We start from the raw sequence: 20,995 nt of genomic DNA, 5'->3' as shown, positions 1-20,995 counted from the left end.
CCTTGTGGTAATCAGGGAAAGCGAAGGACTGGCCATGGTTAAACATCTGGGACATATTTTACATACTTGCAACATATGCTTCAGGTTCAATTAAAGTGAGGCTTTGGCACATTTATTAATCTTTTTACTTTTATCCTAGAAGAGGACCCATTGACCTGACTTTACTATTGTACTATATGAAAAAACAGAAAAGTAATGAAAGCTGGAGGTCAGTCCCTGCCAGTATTGTAAAGTGTGCATTTATTTTCTCACAACATTTCATTACGCACAAACCTTTAGCTTGAGGGACCTATGAATTAAAGGAGTATAGAATTCTGCCCCTTCCATACTGACAAACTGATAGAAAAAGAAAAGTTGCAGTTAATTGTATATGATACAGCCTTAAGGAGGAAAGTGGCAAAAAGAGACATTCATGATCTGTTTTATAGTCTAGTTTGTAGCAATAAAATGTTCATTGCAGAAATTACTGGGTATATTGTACATCTATTTTTTATAAAAATATTGCATGTGTCATTTTCTTTCTGTTCAGTCTGTGATTCTTCAGATAGCACACTGAATTATGAAGGCTTAAATAAAATTTATGTACTAATGAAATAAGGATTTGAATTTATGAAAGGCAACTCATATGCCTTTTGTACTCAAAACACACTGCTTAGTCATTCAGTAAATAGTATCATGTGATTCACACAGTAATTTAAGCACTCTCAGACACCTTTGGTAACTATATCTTAAGAAGTGGTTCAACTTTGGTGTCCATTTCAGACAGCTAAGCACTAGATTACAACTGATACAGCTCCAGCGATTTGGTGTTATTTTTTGAAATCTAGTATGTTTTGTTTGGCAGCTGCTTTAGCTAGAGCATAACAGGCTTTTTATGGATGCACTTTGTTTAGTAACTTGAGAAAAACAACGAAGTGGTAACTAAATAGGCTGATTTAAACTGCAAGCAGTAAAGTACTGTACTTTGTGAACTGATCACAGTTATTAAAATTTCCAGGAGCACATATACTACTGGGTTGATGTTCTTATACTGGCTCTAATAATAAAGCAGCCAGATGCAGGAGAAAATGGCTACAAATGGATGGCAGATCAGTGTTTATCAGAAGAGAAATGATGATTCAGAGCTAGCATGTTGAGTTAAAATACAAGCTCTCTACAGCTACATGGCTGACCTTTGCAATAAATCATATATTTTATTGCCAGAAGTGTATGCTCATATCATTTAGTGTGAAGAACTAGGACATATGTGTTTTGTAAAAAGGAGGCTTTGTTACTGCAATGTTTGATGACTCCGAAATGATGTAGCTAACAATTTAAATGATGTACAGAAGAATTTCACATAATATCTTTCTGTCAGTTGTAAAATGTTTGAACTGGCAATGGAATGAGGGAAATACTCATTTTTTTTATCCTCTCTCTCAAATCTTGGGTGTTAGCTAACAGAAAAATAATCATTCAGGGGATTAACTAATCACAGTGAATTTTCTGACATTTCAAATGCTGCTGCCAGCATACGAATCTTTACAGTGGTATGTAACTGTACATCTCTACTAGAAACAAAGGTCAAGGGCATAAATTAAGATACACTGTTTTTCTCCTCTCTTCAAAAAAATTCATTGCTTTACTATAGCTGAAGTAGGAGAACATTTGTGAAGGTCAAAATTGCCTGTGTTTAATGCAGCACTGTTTTAAAATAATATTTTTTCCCCCCCTCTTTCACATATCTCATCTTATTGGTATGAAAATCCTAGAGACAACAGCAGGGCTCTCCTTACTGCACTTGACTCTCCAGCAAAGCTGTCCTGCCAGTGCTAGCCCCTGCATCTGTGGTGCAAGGTCATTCTAATTTCCTACCTCTGGTTATTCCCTCTCCCTAGGGGACAACCAATCCAAACAGTTCATAGTTTGACTCAGTAAGATGGGGAAACGAGCTGTTATTTACTGTGGTTGCAATCTTTAACCCAACCAGTAGCCTAGGAACCAAACCACATATTCTCAAACGCCGAAACATCTGCAACAGTTCTCTGGCTTGCTGGGCCCCAATGCCAGTCCCAAATCAAGTGGATGGCTATGAAAATTGTGATTATTTAAATGTCATAGAGAGTACAGAACATATGAAGCTTTCTCTACCAAGTAATTCATTGAAAATTATAGATGGCAATAACCCATCTTCAACCAGTGTGGAGTTGCTATTTTTACACCATTTCCCCCCCTAAAGTACAGCCCTATTTGTAACATTCAAGACAGGACAAATTTTTGTCCTTCAAAAACAGTTGTCACTGCAGTTATCTTCACAAGAGCTATCAAGTTCCAGACAAGCTGAATTATTTTTGTTCCTGGCAGAAAAAATATTTGACCCAGCTCTGGACAAAAAAAGAAGAGGATTTATAGTCCTCTATCCCTTCCTGCAACACACAGTAGCATTGTTAGGATGATAAACAGCTCTGTCCAATTTTCTGGACTAAAACACTTCAACTCCTTTTTTAACTGTCTGTAAAAACAGTGTCATGTCTAAATTCTCCCATCCCCAGGTACCCAAGTGCTAAGAAAGATAATTACCTTGTCATCTCTGTCATCCTCTTCTTCCTCGTCCTCTAGCATGTCCTCCACTACCTGCAGACAGAAACAGTAGTAGTTGTCATGATTTAAAAAGGAAGAATTTTGTTCTGTCAATTGTAAACCTTTTGTAGATGAAAACTTTATTAACATTTGAAATAAATGCACAGAAGGCAAATGTGCAACTAGAAAAACATTTGATCTAGAGATTCAAATTTAGGAAAGTGTTACAGCTTTAATTGACTTACATTAGGGAATAATACACTGAAAATCTCTATCTGTGCAAAATGCTAGCTTGACAATTTAAGTATTTAAAAGGTAGTTAGAAATTCACTCTGGGATATTTTTAACTAAGGAATCCTTCATCAGATCTTCTGGTGACTTGTGGAGCAAAGTACAAATGCTTATTTTAAATATACAACTAATATGAGAAAAATACAATATTTTAATTGTATTTACACTGTTCATTAAGAGAGTGTTGAAAAATTCAGTCTCAAGAATAAATTCATCATAGCCTATACCATTAATGGAAACATCTCCAGCAGTGACAAGTGGAGCAAATTTTATCAGCGGCAGCATTATATCTCCTAATAGTGACTCACTGCTACTGATGTACCTACTATAATGCATGCCCATCTCTTCCTCTCTGATTGTAAGTGTACTACATGTATGAATTTATCTTACTGTTTCAATAGATGGACAGACAGATTGATATTAGAGAAGAAGGGAGAAAGTAAAAGAGAGAGGAGCCATAGCGCACAGAATTTTGTACCTTTAACCTTCACATCAGGATTGTGAAATAATTTTTATACCTATTTTATTGACAAAGAAGGGCAGTGGCAGAGCATTTGGAAACTGCTGCTTAACTTACAATTAAGCCTCACAATCAAACTACAATATGAGTCAAATTCTTTGCTGACATAAAGTGAAGTAGAGTCACTTTTATATCACAAGAGAATTTGTCTCTATTTGTACACACGAAAGAGCTGAGATACAGACCTGGAGATACAAAATTGTGGCCTACTTTACACTGAGTTGTTGTAAAGTAAATTAACAATGTAACTGAGTATCCTGTACAGTGCACGTGGAAGTCAGGTACCTTGGAATGATATTAGCTGCGATATGCCTGGAGACAGAAATGTTGAGGATGTAAGTCTTAAATTCTGCCCCTTTAACATGGATTGCGTGAGTTTTTCAGGCCCCTAGCAGGTTACATTTACGGCACAGTTAATGTGTTAATTGTGCCATAACTAACAACATGCCATACATTAGTTGCATTTATGGTGCCATAAAATGGCAAACCAACTACAAAGATGTCCCACAAAAATGTGTAATATCTTTGAGCTGGCATGTGCCATCACCCAATCATCAGCACTGGGTCCTGGGCAAGCCAGGGGCTGCCCCAGTCTTAATGTCAACAACTATGGATTGTCAGCATCAAGATGCAGGCTTGCTTGGACCCAGCACTTCAAAGTGCATGTTGTTGGCCCTGCCCTTAGATAGCCTCTAGTCTTGAACCAGATCCCAGAGTTGGCCAGGGCTGGTGCTGAAAATCACCTGATTGTCACCAGTGGCCTGTGAAAGTCCTGGGTTTCTATCTGGACCTGGGGCCATCCAGTATGGGTGCCAACCATTAACTGTTTGTCAGCACCGGCCCAGGACTGCCATAAGTTTCCAACACAACCTGAGTCAGCATTAGAAATGTGGCAGTTCCCTGGGTCTGGGACAGAGCTGCCCCTTGCCTGGTATGTAAGACTGGGCTTGGGGCAGCTCTGAAGTGCTGTGACTGAGAGCTAAGGAATATTATGCCCTATCTCAAACATTGCACATCCTGCACAGAATGTCTGGCATGGCAGGATGAGCAATGTTTGTGATGGGGCATAAAATTGCTCAAATCCCAATCATGACTTTTTTTAATGTTTGCCAGGGTCCTCACTATTAGCAGGAGGTGCTCTCATCCACATTGGATTCACAGCTTTGAATCTTCTGGAGGTGGATGTCTATATATAATCTTTAAAAACAAAAGGGTATACATCCTTTTAAAAAGCCTGGCAGGAGGAAAGGCTGCTTGTGACATTGGCCTCAGCTTATATAACAATTAGTTGTTAAAATACTTATGTAAGATTGGGGAAACCCCAAGTTCAACTCTTCTCTCTGCCTGAGGGGATTTACACCCACAACTTTCCATCCCCTGGAAAAAACCCTCGCTATCAGGCTACAAACTGCCTGTAAGGCAGGGCTGTGGGCCACTCCCCTCTTTTGGTTAAGGCTGTTCCACTCTGTAGTAAGAATTAAAAATTAGCTGAGCCAAAGACATAGCACAGGGTGGGAGGATATGACTCTGTAGCCTAGTGATTAAGGGACATACTAAAAACGGAGCACCTTGGGTTTCAGCCCATACTTCAATAACTGTTTATGTATTTTATCCAGTAACTAAGGTAAGGGGAAAGTGAATGTGACCCAACTGCTGATGTCCTGTCATCATTTACAAAAAGCTCTCCTGGCTTGTCTAAGTCACTTGGGGAACAGGCTGTATGTAACTGACCCAAATCACGAGGGCATAAAGGCACAGCACAAAGCCTCACCTTGAAGCTTCAGGGGGAAATGCCCAGCATATTTGAGACTGTGGAGGAATTGTGTCCTTCCACTATGGCCTGGCCACAAGTTGAAAGAGTGAATTTCATTTCCACTTCCTGCAAAATTCTGTAAACAAAAGACTGCTTGTGTGTGGGTTTTGTTCAGGGTGGGATAAACTGCACCCTTAATGGCCATTCTCAGTAAATCCTTACATGATAGTCTGGAATATCTCTAAAGAAGCACTTCTGAACCTCCAAGTACCTGAATAATAATGGAATTACAAATGCTTGTGACCACATATTTAAGCAGTACTCATCTATAAGGGCTTGTTTCCCTTTGATGGATTTGTTTGATTGCTTTAAAAATAAAAAAGACAATGAATCATAAAGATCCCTCCATGGATCATATTATGTTAAGATCAGAAGAATGGGCAAGTACCTAACAGGTGAAAGTTTATGCTGACATACTGTTATTATAATGGCTTTTTTCCCCAGGTTACAGCTTTTTGTGGCTTTTCTGTCATAATGATGTAAGTTACGGAAAAGTTCAACATGAACTTTTGAATTTAAATGTCATTTTCATATTTATTTATATATCTATATATATAGATATATATATCCGTAACTTACATCATTATCACTTTGCATACACACACACACACACACATGCGCGCGCGCGCGCACAAAGTCATATATGAGATAGCTTTACATATTCTCTCAGACCAAAGGGCAATATAAAAGTTGATGTTAGACTTGATATGCAGAGACAGAAACAGAAAACACTAACTCTTTCTGTTCACTGGTTCGAGGACTAATGCTAAAATATATCTGCTGATCATGAAAACAATTGTACTGGTCTGATAAAGTTTTGGAATGCAAACAGGGCACAAAATACTGGACTTTAAATCACAGGTATTATCTAAGGTAGGGCTGTCTAACTGGTAGCCTGTGGACCACATGTGGCTGAAAGGGGTTAATCTGTGGACCCCAAGCTCAGTGTAAAAGTAGGCCACATAGGAGCTAGCAGTCAGGGGCTCTGGGCTTTTTCTCAGGCTTCTGCTTCGTGCACCTGCCTCTGCAGGCAATGCAGCCTATAATGCTAGGGGAGCCTGTGGCTGGTGAGTAGGGGGGTCACCCACCTCCAAACATTGCAGCTGTGGTAGGACCACCCATGTGCACGGTGCAGCCACAAAGTGGGGGGGAAGGGGAGGGGGGAGCACCCATGCATATGGTGCAATGAGGGATGGAAAGTGTCCACAGCAAGGACTACTGCAGCCACTGCTGGTACTGTCCACACACAGTGTGGCCCCCAGATGCTTAGAAGTTGGACAGCCCTACTTTAGGGAATTAACAAAATATTTTTGTTGTATTATCTGTAAAAATCATTTAATAGTTAAAACTGTTGTATAACAACTTCTTTGAAACTTAGATATGTATGATATGGGCCTTTTGATGCCTTTGACAGTGAGGAACAAAAGAAAATGATTAAATGAATATTTTTGAAAATTAGATGATGTTCTCAACTTAGTTTATTGTGTTTTCCACACCTCCTATGTTTCAGTTCTACCTGGATTTTATTTCTAATTGCTAATGGCCTACTCCATGATTTTGGGCTTTACTGTTCTGTGCCTCCATTTCCCCATCTGTAAAAATGATTTTATTCCATCACGACATGATTTTTATTATAATGATACGAACCTACCTTTTTTGAGACCTATAGTTATAAAATTCTGTGCAAGAGTTTGTCACTATTAATTTATTTGTTTACATCAAATAAATGACTATACATACAGTTTCATCCCTTCTGTGACCTGAAACTGAGATTCCTACCTGCTGTTTTGTCTTCAAAAAAGATTCTAAACTCATATGACTGAAAACGACACAAATGCAACAAATGTAGAGTTCTATTGCATCTTTAAGGAATTGTATGACTTAACAGTAGGCTGAATATATATAGCTGTACTGGACTCTGAGATGAACCCTGTGCCTTCTTAAGGTACACTCAAGGGATATCTATACTGTTCACTTACTGTGCCAGGCACTGTTGTGATGAAATATGTCATATATCTTTTTGTATGTTACCCTGCCCACAAAGTGTGAAACTGAGTATCTACCTTAACATGGTGCTTTGGAGGTACTAAAAATTCTGCTGAGACAGAACCAGCTTAGCCCAGGTGCTGCTCCAGATGACTGTAGCCATCCTGTTTTCCATGCAGGGGAAGAAGCATGGTGTCCGGCCACAGAGGGACTGGGTGATATACCTATGCCTTCATAGATCCCTGATGTAAAAGGGAAGTTCAGGCACTGCTACTCCCTGTAAGAGGCTGCAGAAGGCATTCCCCATCAGGGCCAGCCAGCCCTACTAGTCAGTGAAGAGGAAATCACAATTTTGACTTGCCATTGCTTGGGAAGCCAAATGGATAAATGGCTCCTTGTGCCTTTCCACTCCAGACAGTTGTGACCTGGCCTTCAAATTGATTTTCTATGGTAGGATCTATATAACCTTTCTCTGTATCTAAATTATTATTTTTATAAAAAATTATTAACAAAAATCTGCTTTCAACAATGCCCAGAAGTGCCACAGTCTTAACAGGTCTGAGCAGTTCCATGACAGTTTTACCTACAGCTAGATCAGGATCTAGGAACTAGGCACTCCTCCACCTGTTCTCCAGAATGGCTCAGTCCAGTAGATGTGCTCTGGTAATATATGCTACAGACCTACTGGATCAGGTTCCACATAAAATACAAGGGGAGCAACCATTTTCCTTTGCAAGACGATGAGCAGTGGTGCTAATGGCATGCTATCATTTTTTTATGCCATAGCATGGAGTTAGAACATTCAGCCAGATCCCTCCACATCTTCTCTCAACTCCCTGAATAGGGTCTTGACTACCAAACTACATGCTATTTTGAGATGGGGGTATGTTATACCCAAATTATAACAAATGGAGCTAAGACTGAATGTCTGAGCCAAAGAAACTGATCTGAAGCTTCTGTATTAGCCTATTTGCGAACTACTTTCCTGTCACACCTGCTTTCTCCTTCAGGAACTGCCCACATGAAGTAACTAAAGGTATGATATAAATGCAGTTTAATTAAACCAGTGCAAAGTCAGTGTGGACAGTGTCTGAAATGGATACCTCTACAAATGACAGCTCTTTCACTGCAAATGACAACAGCCAGTTTAAATCACTAAGGACAATACTCATTTTAAGTAATCAGGATAAACAAATCACACTTATAGTATGTCTTCTTATACAAGAATGTCGAACATCTGCATAAATATTTATACCTAAGAATAATTTTGATCTGTTTAAAGTGACACAAGTAGCATATGACAAATTCAAGAATCAAACCCAGCCCCCCCATTTCCTAATTCCTGCTTTTTCATCCAGAAGAACATTTACCCACCTATTTTAATCCACCCTATTCTTCCATTGTATAGTCATATAATCAATTAAACTAAGCTTTAGAGTGTCAAATTGTCTGGAAATGAAAAATGATTGAACTCAATTATTATAGCAAAATACAAGTACTTCAAACTCTGGGTGGCACACGTTATTTGTTATAGCATAAGTCTTGGTCCGTGTTTTTACTTAACATGAAACTCCGAAAGAAGAGCATGAAAAAAAAATCAAAACTAAAGAATATTGTTCAAATAACTGAGTGTATTAGAATCTAGATCCGCAAGTTTTCCAAGATTTTGCTATTCAAAATGTAAACAGTAGAAGCAGAATCCTTGTAACTATTAGTGAGCTGAAGTCAGTTTTAAAAATATACTGAAGGATAACCTGTTCTCACAGAAGCATAAAGCAAGCGTTTACAAAATCATTACAGTGAATTCAAACAACAGATTTCAGCTTTAAGTTTTATACTTGAATGAAACCAAGAACAAAAGTGTTTTTTCTCTTTGATTCTAGCTTGCCACTCTTCAAATAAACTTTACATTACCATTTCAGTCTGCAGCAACACAGTCTAGTAATCTAGACAGTTACACAGTATTATATCTTTTCAGGGAGAAAAAATGTTACAGGAGAAAGTACATGAAAGATAAATGAAATATTATATTTATTTTATAATAAGTTTTAAGGTAAAAATCTTAGATCACCTCTATAATGCTCACTCTAAATTATGCTTTCCGATACCTTGCTTGAAATCAAGTAGTATTATTCAAACAAAGGAAGGGCACTGGGGAAATCAGAAAGATCTAATGCAAGCAGTTAAAAGTGACATGACCTTCTGTAATGTCACTTGTCACAGACTTATATGCCACATACTGGTGGAAGGTCTTGAAAGAACCTGGTTCTTGGTTCTATTCCTTGAATGTAATACTAATACAGATGACATTTTAAAAAACACACGAAGACAGCCTCAAATATGGTATGTCAGCTACTTTATGGCTAAACAGTAAGCAGATGATGTTAACATATAGCAAAATAAGAGCCTGCCTGTACAAAACAGTTCTATAAAATATTTACTAATCAGAAAAAGCAAACAACATAATTTGTATATGATGATGACAGATTGCTCCTGCCCCACCATCCTCTTGCAGAATTTTGTCTAGAAATCCTGTGTAACTCACTCTGTCTTGTTGGAGTACTAGTCACCACAGCCACAGTAGACATGTTAGCTCAGTTATATTAAGAAATGGATAGAAGCAGACACTCTCATGCTTTGTAAGACAAGAAGAGAAAGTATCTGTGGACTGGAATTAACTCTTACAACTATGTTGACAATTAATTGGACCTCCTAATTAATAAAATCCCCAAATGTCTAGTTATGTATTAATAAATGATTTTGGGGAGGGCAATTTAATGTAACCTGTAAGGAAACCAACATCAATACAATAGTAATTTGGTCAGATTCTAGGTATTTACAAGCATCATGTCAGAATAAGAAGCAAAAAGCCTTGACAAATGCACACAACTTTAAAAATACCTCCTGAATTTAAGCCATTTCTTAGAGAGAAAGGACACTTACTGCTTATTTAATGGGTTTTTAATGAAAAGCCTCAACAAAAAATTGTCTCACTTTAATTCATTCAGGCAGTTACTAGAGCAAAAAGTGCAATAATTTAATCACTGCAAACAGTCAGTCATGAAGTGTCTTTATCATCAGCTTCTTTGGCTGTTGCAACAGAAATAACAGTGGAGCTAAAGGATGTTTTGATAGGTTTATGAATGAGCAATTCCACACTATTGATTTACCAAAATATGTACTATAGGGAGAGAGCATTTAAAGGGGTGCCGGGGGGCGGGGGGGGGGGGGGAAAGAGAGGGAGATGGGATCCTCAGTTCTCCAGATATCTTTAACCATTAAAATCTTAATATAATTCCAGCACCCAATTCTGTGAAGTGCTCAGGAAAGCCTAAAGTGGCCATTCCAAACCGTTAGTTCACTTCAGCAGTTTATTTAGCGCTTCAGATTTGTTCATCACCTCACTAGATTGGGCTATGAAAGAATAAATTGTTTCAAATTAAAACCCTGTTCTGTTCTAATTCAGTTTGTTACAATGTACAAATGTCTGCAGACACTAATCTTTTTACATAAGCTATTTAAAACTGGGAACCCACTTCTGCTCCTACTGAATTCGAAGAAAACAGGATTCAGGCTTACATGAATATTTCTGTTCAAGAAAGACAAAGGAATTTGACTGGAGCTGTATTCTTCAGTGTAGTCCAAAGTTCAGTTAGACATTCTAGTTCTACATAGATTTTGTAATGTTTCTGTATGTCAGTGCATTTAAAACACTTTTGTGTAAGTGTGATACAAAATTATTGATGTGCATCAGTTGAGAAGGATGCATTAAACTATTCAGGCTATTCCAGGTCACTTTGAAGTACCAATTGCACAGTTAATATGTCTCTTACAACTGTGTTTATGTGGTCATTTTCAAACATCTACTTCTCTCAGAGGATTATTGATTGTTCCTATTTGCAAAAGGAATCGCTTAATTAAAACATCCATCTATTTTATATTTTACACCATATTTACAAGAAAAATAAAACTAATATTAAAAGATTTTGAATTAGTGGTATAATGCATCTAGAATACAACAGAATTTGATTCACATTATTAAAGATTTGACCTTGGAATATTTCATCTACAGCAATCATCAAGATAACTGAACCACTAGATGTAATAATAATTAGTGTGATAAGTTTGCCAGTAAGAATGAATATATTGTAGTACAAAAGACAAGACAAAAAAAAAGCATTAGTACTTTAGTGCTAAAAGACTTCTCATTTTTCAGAGACACTCAAATACAATTATTTCTTCCTGCAGAATGCATTTCCTTAGCTCATTCTTGGAAATGCTCATGTTGTAATTTAGTCTGATTCTTAATAGGAAATGTGACTTTAATGTGGCTATCAGATATCTTTTGATGCATGTCACTGATTACATACAGTTCTGTAATATCAACAACAGACGTTTTATTTGCAATATAATAAATATCTCTGAAATATGCATGGGCAGTAAATATATTATATTATATAAGAACATGCAACCTTTTGCCTGGTGTGAGCCTTATATGTGCACAATATTCAGCTGGTAAGACTAAACACTAAATATTTTTTAACATAAAACAGCATAAGGAGAAGGGTTTTCCCTTTCTTTTAATATTTGGCTCTCATTGCTTTCAGGAGTTCTTATATATATAGTGAATAGAGTGACATTGTGAATAGAGGACTAGGTGTTTATTTGAAGTATGTCTCCATCTAAAGGCTTTAGTATGTACTGTGTAAGTGTGTATTTATTTTGTAGAAAAATACAACATCTATATGTTTTTAGAATGGTGCTTTTTTAATGTGATGGAACAGAAAAGATAGTCTGCTCGACTAAATATACATTTTTAATTTATTATTTAACAAACTTCAAACAGAAATACTACTACAAGAATGTGAGAGCTAAGTTTTAGAATGAAGTAGTTTATGATATTTTTGTCAACAGAATTGAAAGGCAAAGGCTTATTTTAATTCTGGACTTCTTTCAGGTAGTTTAAAGACTACCATAACAAAATACCACTCATATATACATTCATGTTTGTTTAACTAATTAAATTTATTAATGGCCAAATTTGCTAGGACATACATTTTGGGCTGACTACCTTGGCATTACTAAAAAAATATATACTCTTAAGAGATGTTATATGGTACTGTATACCTGCATTTATTACTGTAATATTATTTCAATGCATTATAACAACGCTTTTATGTAATTAGAAATTTTCGCATATATATTAATTTTGAAAAACAACTCTAAAGTTACTCAGGTATCATCTATGCCTTAATATACTCTGAACAAAAGCAACCACAAGCAACTCCAACACTCCTCCAACACTACATTATTCTTGAGTTTATTGAATATTGACTAATTTTGGAGCTGCTACAATGTATCATGCCACTCCAGCAGTCATGTAAGACTGCATGCAAATGAAAAAAAATCATTAAGACATGTAGAGAAGAATATTTTTGCTTATGCAGTGAACTGCATTTTTAAAATATATCTTTTTTCTAAAATTCTGTAAGACTTTTCAGGGGAAAAAGTTTGGGAAAATTTCAAATTAAATAAATAAAATGGTTTTGAGAGAGAAGTAAAAAAAAAACTTTCTAAAATGAATACTTCTGGGTTTCCCCCACTCCTCCTGTGACCAAAAGCAGCTGAAAATAATCTTCCATTGGATAATTTTTTTTAAAGTGCTATTGGAATGAGACCTTCTATGCAAAGTTTTAGCCTGGAGTGAATTTCTATGGCTGAGACACAGTATAAACCCCTGAAGGTGGAGGATAATAATGGAAGCATAGACTGCCTCCTTAAATATAGTGGCATGAATAGCCAACTATAATAATACATTCCTTTACATTTGGAAGAGAAATGCTGAACAGCCAACTTATAATTTTTTTTCTTTGTAAAGTGTATTGTGTGACTGCTAAATTAATGCATAATGTATTTGAAATATTTATAGTACCAACATTTAGTTAAATAACCTTTATGTAAGATTTATGTTGATTTTTTTTCATTTCTCATTTAATGGCAAATTATGAAGAGCATGTTTCATAAAGATAATTCTCCATTTAAATTCAGCAGGCCATTAAATATTAAAATTATGTTTCTGATGCAATCTAGAACAAATTTGTCCAGCTTCAGCGATTATTTGCACTCATAAAAATTAGGCTTGATTAATAAAATTTAAATGCTTGATTAAGTTGACATTTTCATGTTCCAGCTCTAATTTATTAAAATAAGCCCCTGTCCCATATTCTGATGGGGCATGGCAGTATACTTTTCCCCTTTATCATGTAGGTAGCATATAAGGAGTAAATAGTATAATGAAAACAACAATGATTCTCAGTAGGCTTTATTGTTCTGGAAAAGTCTAGACTGAATACGCAGGTGATGAGCTAACTATAAGTGCTTTTTTCAATTGAGTATTATTTGCTACTGAGAGCATACACTGAAACCGTGTTGTGTTTTAGCAAAGTCAGAAGCCAAGGAAAAAAATGAGAGGATGCCATATGACTAAGAAAAATCAAAGTCTGGATTAGAGTTACAACCCAATGGCAACAGTATTCAGAGAGTTACAGTCTCGTTGTGAGATAGCTGTCATTGATGAATGTACTATAAAATTGTTTTTAAGCATGGAAGTAGGATTCTCTTTGCACCTTCAATTCTCCATGTGGCCTCAGACATGCAATTAAATTCCACTGTGTTTCAATTTCTCTATTTGTACCAAAAAGACAATGACACTTATCTTCTTCAGAGGTTTCTTGTGAGAATTTAGTTAGTTCATGCTTATAAAGCTTACTGAGATGAAAAGCAGTAGATATGTTGTATGTGTGCTGAACAGTAACAGAATTCAGATATGTTGATATTTGCAGGAAAAAAACTGGTGATGTGATCAGGTATTTTCTTAGTGGGATTTAGAAATACGGGGGCCTTCTAGAGCAAAAGTAGACTCCCCTGCTTTCTCAGGTGAACATTTACCCTTAGGAATCTCCTAAATTGTAACTTGAAACACAAGGCTCAAAACCAGAAATACCCTACAACATGACCTAGGTAAAAGCAGGAGACATGAGGGCACCACCAATGCCCTGTCACTACAATGAGAGGCAAGTACTTAAGTTCATATATGCTCAGAAAAGCCTAGGAAAAAGAACCACGTCCTGCAGTACAAAGGGATGTAAAAACCCTCACATTCCTTGCCAGTGTAATCTAGGGGAAAATATCCATCCTGCCCCAAAATGTGATGATTACCATGACCTTGAGCAGAACAGCATGACACTTCGGCCAAAAATCTCTGCATTTTCCAGGCACAAGAAGGACTCTCACATCACCCTACACAAAAACTGCCAGCCTCAGGTGTGGCATCTCAATGCTTCAGAGAGGAAAGAACCTATTCACCTGCAGAAGCCAGCAGCATTCATAAGGGGGGAATTGTTTTTTTAGCTATATAGGGAGCAAAAGGAAGGCCCAGGGAGGAATAGGACCGCTACTAAATGGGCAGAAGCAATTGGTGACGGACAGGGGGGACAAGGCTAAACTCCTCAACAAGTTCTTTGCCTCAGTGTTCCTAAGTGAGGGGCAGGACAAGGCTCTCACTGGGATTGTAGAGAGGCAGCAGCAGGATGCCAGACTACCAAGCGTAGACCCTGAGATGGTGCAGGGTCACTTGGAGGAACTGGATGCCTTTAAGTTGGCAGGCCCGGATAAGCTCCATCCGAGGGTACTGAAGGCACTGGCTGACGTCATTGCACAGCCACTGGTGGGAATATTTGAGCAGTTGTGGCGCATGGGCTCAGAGGACTGGAAAAGGGCCAATGTGGTCCCCATTTTCAAGAAGAGGAGGAAAGAGGACCCGGGCAACTATAGGCCAGTCAGTCTCACCTCCATCCTAGGCAAAGTCTTTGAAAAAATTATCAAGGCTCACATTTGCGAGAGCCCGGCAGGACAAATTATGCTGAGGGGAAACCAGCACAGGTTCGTAGCAGGTAGATCATGCCTGACTAATCTAGTCTCTTTTTATGACCAGGTTACAAAATGCCTGGACGCAGGAGTAGGGGTTCATGTCGTATACTTAGACTTCGGGAAGGCCTTCTATACGGTATCCCACACCATACTGGTAAACAAGTTAAGAGGCTGTGACTTGGATGACTACACAGTCCGGTGGGTGGCGAATTGGCTAGAGGGTTGCAACCAGAGTCGTAGTGGATGGGTCGGTATCGACCTGGAAGGGTGTGGGCAGTGGGGACCCACAGGGCTTGGTCCTTGGACCGATACTTTTCAATATCTTCATCAGCGACTTGGACGAGGGAGTGAAGTGTACTCGGTCCAAGTTTGCAGATGACACAAAACTGTGGGGGAGAAGTGGACACACCGGAGGGCAGGGAACAATTACAAGCAGACCTGGACAGGTTGGACATATGGGCAGAAAACAACAGAATGCAATTCAACAAGGAGAAATGCAAAGTGCTGCACCTAGGGAGGAAAAATGTCCAGCATACCTACTGCCTAGGAAATGACCTGCTTGGTGGAATGGAAGCGGAAAGGGATCTTGGAGTCCTAGTGGACTCCAAGATGAACGTGAGTCCACAGTGTGACGAAGCCATCAGAAAAGCTAATGGCACTTTATCGTGCATCAGCAGATGCATGACGAACAAATCCAAGGAGGTGATACTTCCCCTCTATCGGGCACTGGTCAGACCACAGTTGGAATACTGCGTGTAGTTTTGGGCGCCGCACTTCAAGAGGGATGTGGATAACCTGGAAAGGGTCCAGAGAAGGGCCACTCGTATGGTTAAGGGCTTGCAGGCCAAGCCCTATGAGGAGAGACTGGGGCACCTGGACCTCTTCAGCCTCTGCAAGAGAAGGTTGAGAGGCGACCTTGTGGCTGCCTATAAGTTCATCACGGGGGCACAGAAGGGAATTGGTGAGGTTTTATTCACCAAGGCGCCCCCGGGGGTTACAAGAAATAATGGCCACAAGCTAGCAGAGAGCAGATTTAGACTAGACATTAGGAAGAACTTCCTCACAGTTAGAGTGGCCAAAGTCTGGAATGGGCTCCCAAGGGAGGTGGTGCTCTCCCCTACCCGGGGGGGCTTCAAGAGGAGGTTAGATAAGCATCTATCTGGGGTCATCTGAACCCAGCACTCTTTCCTGCCTATGCAGGGGGTCAGACTCAATGATCTATTGAGGTCCCTTCCGACTCTAGCATCTATGAATCTATTAATCTATGAAACTTCCTTCCTGGCCCTTATACGTAAAAGCCCTGAAGCATGTGATGGCTAAATAACTACCATACTACAGGGGACTTGTTTATCTACAGAACATACACTAGCTCTATTTTCCTAAACAGGTGGGGTAACAAATTGTAATCTTCTTTTGTAGAAAGCTTGAGAAGGACAATATATAACCTGGTCCAATGAAGAAGATGATTATGTAGAAATTGGCAGAGGCTCCTGGCAGGGTGCTGTCTCTGATGGGATTTTGAAATTTACTGCCCTTCCTCAAGTTGGCCAGCGTCCAGATTTTTTAACAGGATGGAGGGGCTGCAAACCTCAATTTTCCCCTCATCTGTAAGGGCTGTTGAGGGAGGGAGACATGTAGCGAGGTAGATGTATTTATGGACAGCACTTGTCCACTTGTAATTTCCACTGTAAGAGCATCTTTAGTTTGCATAAACAAATAAATGAATATAAATTTGAAAGTCCTCTTTTCAAATGGAGGTAAAATAGACCCCCAAACGGATCTTGTGAAAGCTTAAACCAGTCACACTCTGTGCAACTGTGTAGCTTGTAAAAGAAAACTGATAATAAACTCAAAACAGAAGATTTGAGTATCTCTATTTTTGCTTTGTCATCAAGGTGCCATCTAAATTTTTATGTATAGTATATATATTCCTTCAGTGTATGTTTTCCAATAAGGATCTACAGTAAATAATAGCCCCCCCAAAATACATTGTCTAAATATATATAATATAAACATATATCATATAATTTTACATCAAACTTGTAAGATTAATGATGTATTTATATATTATGACATATACGTTTATAAAACAATATGCATATGATATTTAACTTGAACTTCTAGTCATTCACAGTCATTTCCTTCTCACTGACAGGTGTAACTTTAGACTGGCAAGGGACAACTAGAAATTTAATACATTTTAAAATATTTAAGGCAAACAGTGGCAATAAATGAAGGATGCAAACTGAATGACTAGAAGCTTTCCCAAAAGGTAGCCCATTAATAGCTAACTCCCAGACTGGCAGACAGATGCATTTTCACCTCTACCTGCCTATAAAGAGCTGGACACTCAGTTAAGGTAACTTGCTGATACAGGAAAAGAGAAATTAATCAGGAAAGGAGATTTCAAACCAGCCAGATTTGACCACATACTGAGATTCATTCCCAGATAATGCAGATAATCCCATGTAATGAGACTGAAGAAGTTACATACATTGGTAAATCCCTCAAGGACAAAAGTTGCAATTCAGAAAAGTGGCTACAGTCTTCTCTCCCTTGGGAATCTGACAGGGGAATGAAACCTAAAAACTGAAAGGCACTAGCAAGCAATAATGCATGATCCAGCAGCTGGAAATAACTTTTGTGTGATTTGATGTTACCCCAAAGCAGAATATCTTGAAGAAGAGTAGTAGGCATAGCACCTCCTGCCTTCAAGTGAAACACCTGAACCACAGTGCAAGAGACCTCTGGTAGGTAATACTAGGAAGATTTAACATGCACCTCCATATGCCAACTTCAGAGAATCTGGCCCTGAGCTGATGATGGAAAAGGATTGTGCATCGCTTGTTATGATCTCTCCTATCACCATCTTCTTCAATGCCAAAACAGCTCTCTTGGTAACATTCACTTCTGGGTAAGAAAGATGAGGGGGTTGGGATAACAACTTTGTGTGTAACATGGCATACATTTTCAACAGTCACTGCCAACCTGAGTTCCTAAAAATAGAGTTATTTTATAACAATCAAGTTTCTGATAAACTATGTCCTATTTTATTTTATTCCATTTTGAAGAGTTTCATAAGGGGTCTTCTGGTTCACTGACAAGGTTCTTTTAAAAATGGTCCTGCTAAGTGGCTTCTTTACCTTGGAAGCACCTACATTTACTAGGCTCTCTCTTTTTTAACTGAAAGTTCGATAGGTGCCTCCCGTTCTGGGTATGCTTACACAGCTTCAGAGTGTATGTGAGCATGTGTGCATCTAGCCAGCAGTATGGTAGTAAATGGATGTTTCTGGGAGATGGGAGATGTGAACTTGAGTCCCTTCAGGGTGAAGAGGGAATTAAACCTAGGGCTTTCACTGAACTATTACATAAAAGGCTAGCACTACCACCATATCCTCTCCTTCATCTTAAAAAATATTAACAACAGTGAGCCCTCTTCACCTCTTTCAAGGAAAAAAAGAATATCTGTAGGCAAATATTTTCAGGAAACTGTTTTGGCCTCTGCATCTCTTGCAACCAAAATTCAGGCATCCCAAGATTCCAGATATGGACTCATACCCCTTTCCTTAGTGTTTCCTACTGACTACTTCAAAAAGGCTTCCTGTGCCAGGTGTGCGGATGTTTTGGATTGCCTTTCTGAGATGCTTAAAAGTGGGTTTTGGCTTCTTTTGGAATCAGACACTTAGAAGTTAAGTCTTGTGTCACCAAACCTTGAGCCACCTCTTTACATCTGGCCCAGAATAAACAAACTTAAAAGGAAGGGATTTCCTCACTAGCTTTATTCAGTTCTAAATGTGACGTTTACCGATAACCTTAGTTCAGAAAAAAGAAATCCAGACAAAAATGTGCTTGTCACTTGCTGCTGTCCCTAATTAGGCCCTGTCCATGTGGGTACAGTACATTTAAAAATATTAAAGTATAAGATATTAAAAAAGGAATGAAAGGGCTGAAAACCCACAGCACACTTTTTTTATTTTGAGTAGCCCTAGATGTCTTCCAATAATTGCTGTGCAGGAAGACATTTTCTGGCTATACATCTATTATTGCAAAGTGATTTGGGATTCCAGGTGTATGAAAGGCGCTGCAAAATAAATCAGTCCTTTGCTTCCCTCCTGTCTTTGTTCTCCTTCATTAGTCCAAATGGTCTGTCATTCTGCCATGCTCTGCTACTCCCTACCTGTTCTATGTGTTGAGCGGGCCATGTGTAGAGGCAGCACTTCCTGTCAATGACTGACAGGAAGTGTTGCTTCCAACAATATAGATTTCGTACAGCTGACAAGGAGGGGTGGGCAGCAAGGGTAGAAAATGAACCAGAAATAGATACTATTTTGTTAGAAAGGCAGAGAAAAAAATGGATAAAAGACAGGGAAAAAATACTTTTGCCAGGTTATTTTTAAGTTGCAAAGATCCTAGAAAAGAAGCAAAATGAGCCCAGCTGGCAGCGTTAAAGGATGAGGAGACTGAATCCCAGGACAGCAGGAAACAGTGTGACTTAATCTTGTATATATGTGTTTTTTAATGCTGTTCTAAGAAAAAAATTAGAGCAAAGTTGAATAGAACTGAGGGCAGATATGCGGGGGAAAGCATTACGAGAAACGAGGATACAGTCAGTGTTTCTTTAAATAAAGCAAGACACTAAGGAGACACCTAAGGTAGGTTTCAAGTGAGAGAAAACGAGACTTAAGGGTAAGACGACAGTATTGGATTTATATGTTCTTCTAAAGTTCCTCATTTGTAATTAAAAGAACAAATTATTTTTCTGTGATTCTGAGATACCCATGACTTGTATCAAATGTTTACTCCTTTCATACCAGGTAAACTGCTATCGTCTCATCGATTCATTTACAGACCTGAATCCAGAAGGGTCCTTTAGATCATCTATATCACAGACCCTTGCATTTCACCCCCAAAACACCAAGAACACCATAGCCTGTCATAGGTAAAGTAGGGGGATGAGGACAGTGTCAATATTACTCCACTGCAAAGGGTTTTTAAATACATTCAAGAGATCTAAGGAAGAGGATACATGTCCCCCAACTACAGGGGGCAAAACCCCCAAGTCAGCACCCATCTGAGTGTGGGGTAAAATTTCTTCCTGACCCCAAATGTGGTGATTGGTCTGATGCTGATGGGTGGGGCAACACCACCACTCTAAGCAGGAATCTCCACGATTTAGTTCCAGCAGCACCATTGGGACACCCCAGTCAAAATCCTCAATCTTGGCTGCAGCCAACACCCAATGTTCCTGAAGAAGGTTAAAAAAATTCTGATAACTGAAATGGAAAAAAAAAAAAAAGGGGGGGTGGGGGTGGGGAAGAGGTCCTTCCCAGCCCCATGTGGCAACTAGCAAAGCCCAGAAGAATGGAATAAACCAAAAATTCTTCATTCGGCTCTGGACACAGAAAACACGTGCCAGTGTTACACCCCCTTTCTGTCATCCTTTCCCCTCCATAAACTTTTTCCACCCTTTCTATCTTCTTTTGTAACCCAACAGGCTGTGGAGCTCTGCTTCATTCTAGATTGCTGATCATCATCATCACCAATATCCTCCTGCTCCGGGGTGCAGTGGTTCTCTTGTGATCTCCATGGCTAGGGAAAGAAGTTACACATAAACCTATTTGAGTGATCAGAAACTGGTTTAAACCTGTAACAGAACAGAAGCTCAGTGCACATAAACCAGTTTCAAAATGATTGAAACTGGTTTAATATACACCGAGTTGAATGTTGTATCAGGCTTAACTGATTTGGGTCAAACCAGTTTATGCAACTTCTGTCCCAGACCCCTTCCTGGTTTCCATTAAATCACAGTCCCCCAGCATCCCAGCATGCTTTTCAGCCCTGGGCTAGGCTGTACTGTCTGCTCCAGACAGCAGGGTTGACCCTGCCCTCTGCTCTCC

At 38.8% G+C, this 20,995-nt stretch overlaps 1 protein-coding gene across 3 annotated transcripts in view; it reads right to left on the bottom strand.

The window, feature by feature from the left end:
• MCTP1 (multiple C2 and transmembrane domain containing 1) overlaps nt 1-20,995 on the bottom strand; it is a 559,099-nt gene that overhangs the window by 59,194 nt on the left and 478,910 nt on the right. For all 3 annotated transcript variants that reach the window (XM_059725021.1, XM_059725023.1, XM_059725022.1), the window contains one exon: nt 2,560-2,613. In XM_059725021.1, coding sequence (XP_059581004.1) covers nt 2,560-2,613 — 54 coding nt within the window. The remainder of the gene's footprint in view (nt 1-2,559; nt 2,614-20,995) is intronic.

Source organism: Alligator mississippiensis, chromosome 3 (assembly GCF_030867095.1).
Source record: "Alligator mississippiensis isolate rAllMis1 chromosome 3, rAllMis1, whole genome shotgun sequence".
In the NCBI taxonomy this organism is placed as follows: domain Eukaryota; kingdom Metazoa; phylum Chordata; order Crocodylia; family Alligatoridae; genus Alligator; species Alligator mississippiensis.
Note: the sequence above shows the minus strand (reverse complement) of the source record. Positions and strands in the feature narration are given on the sequence as shown.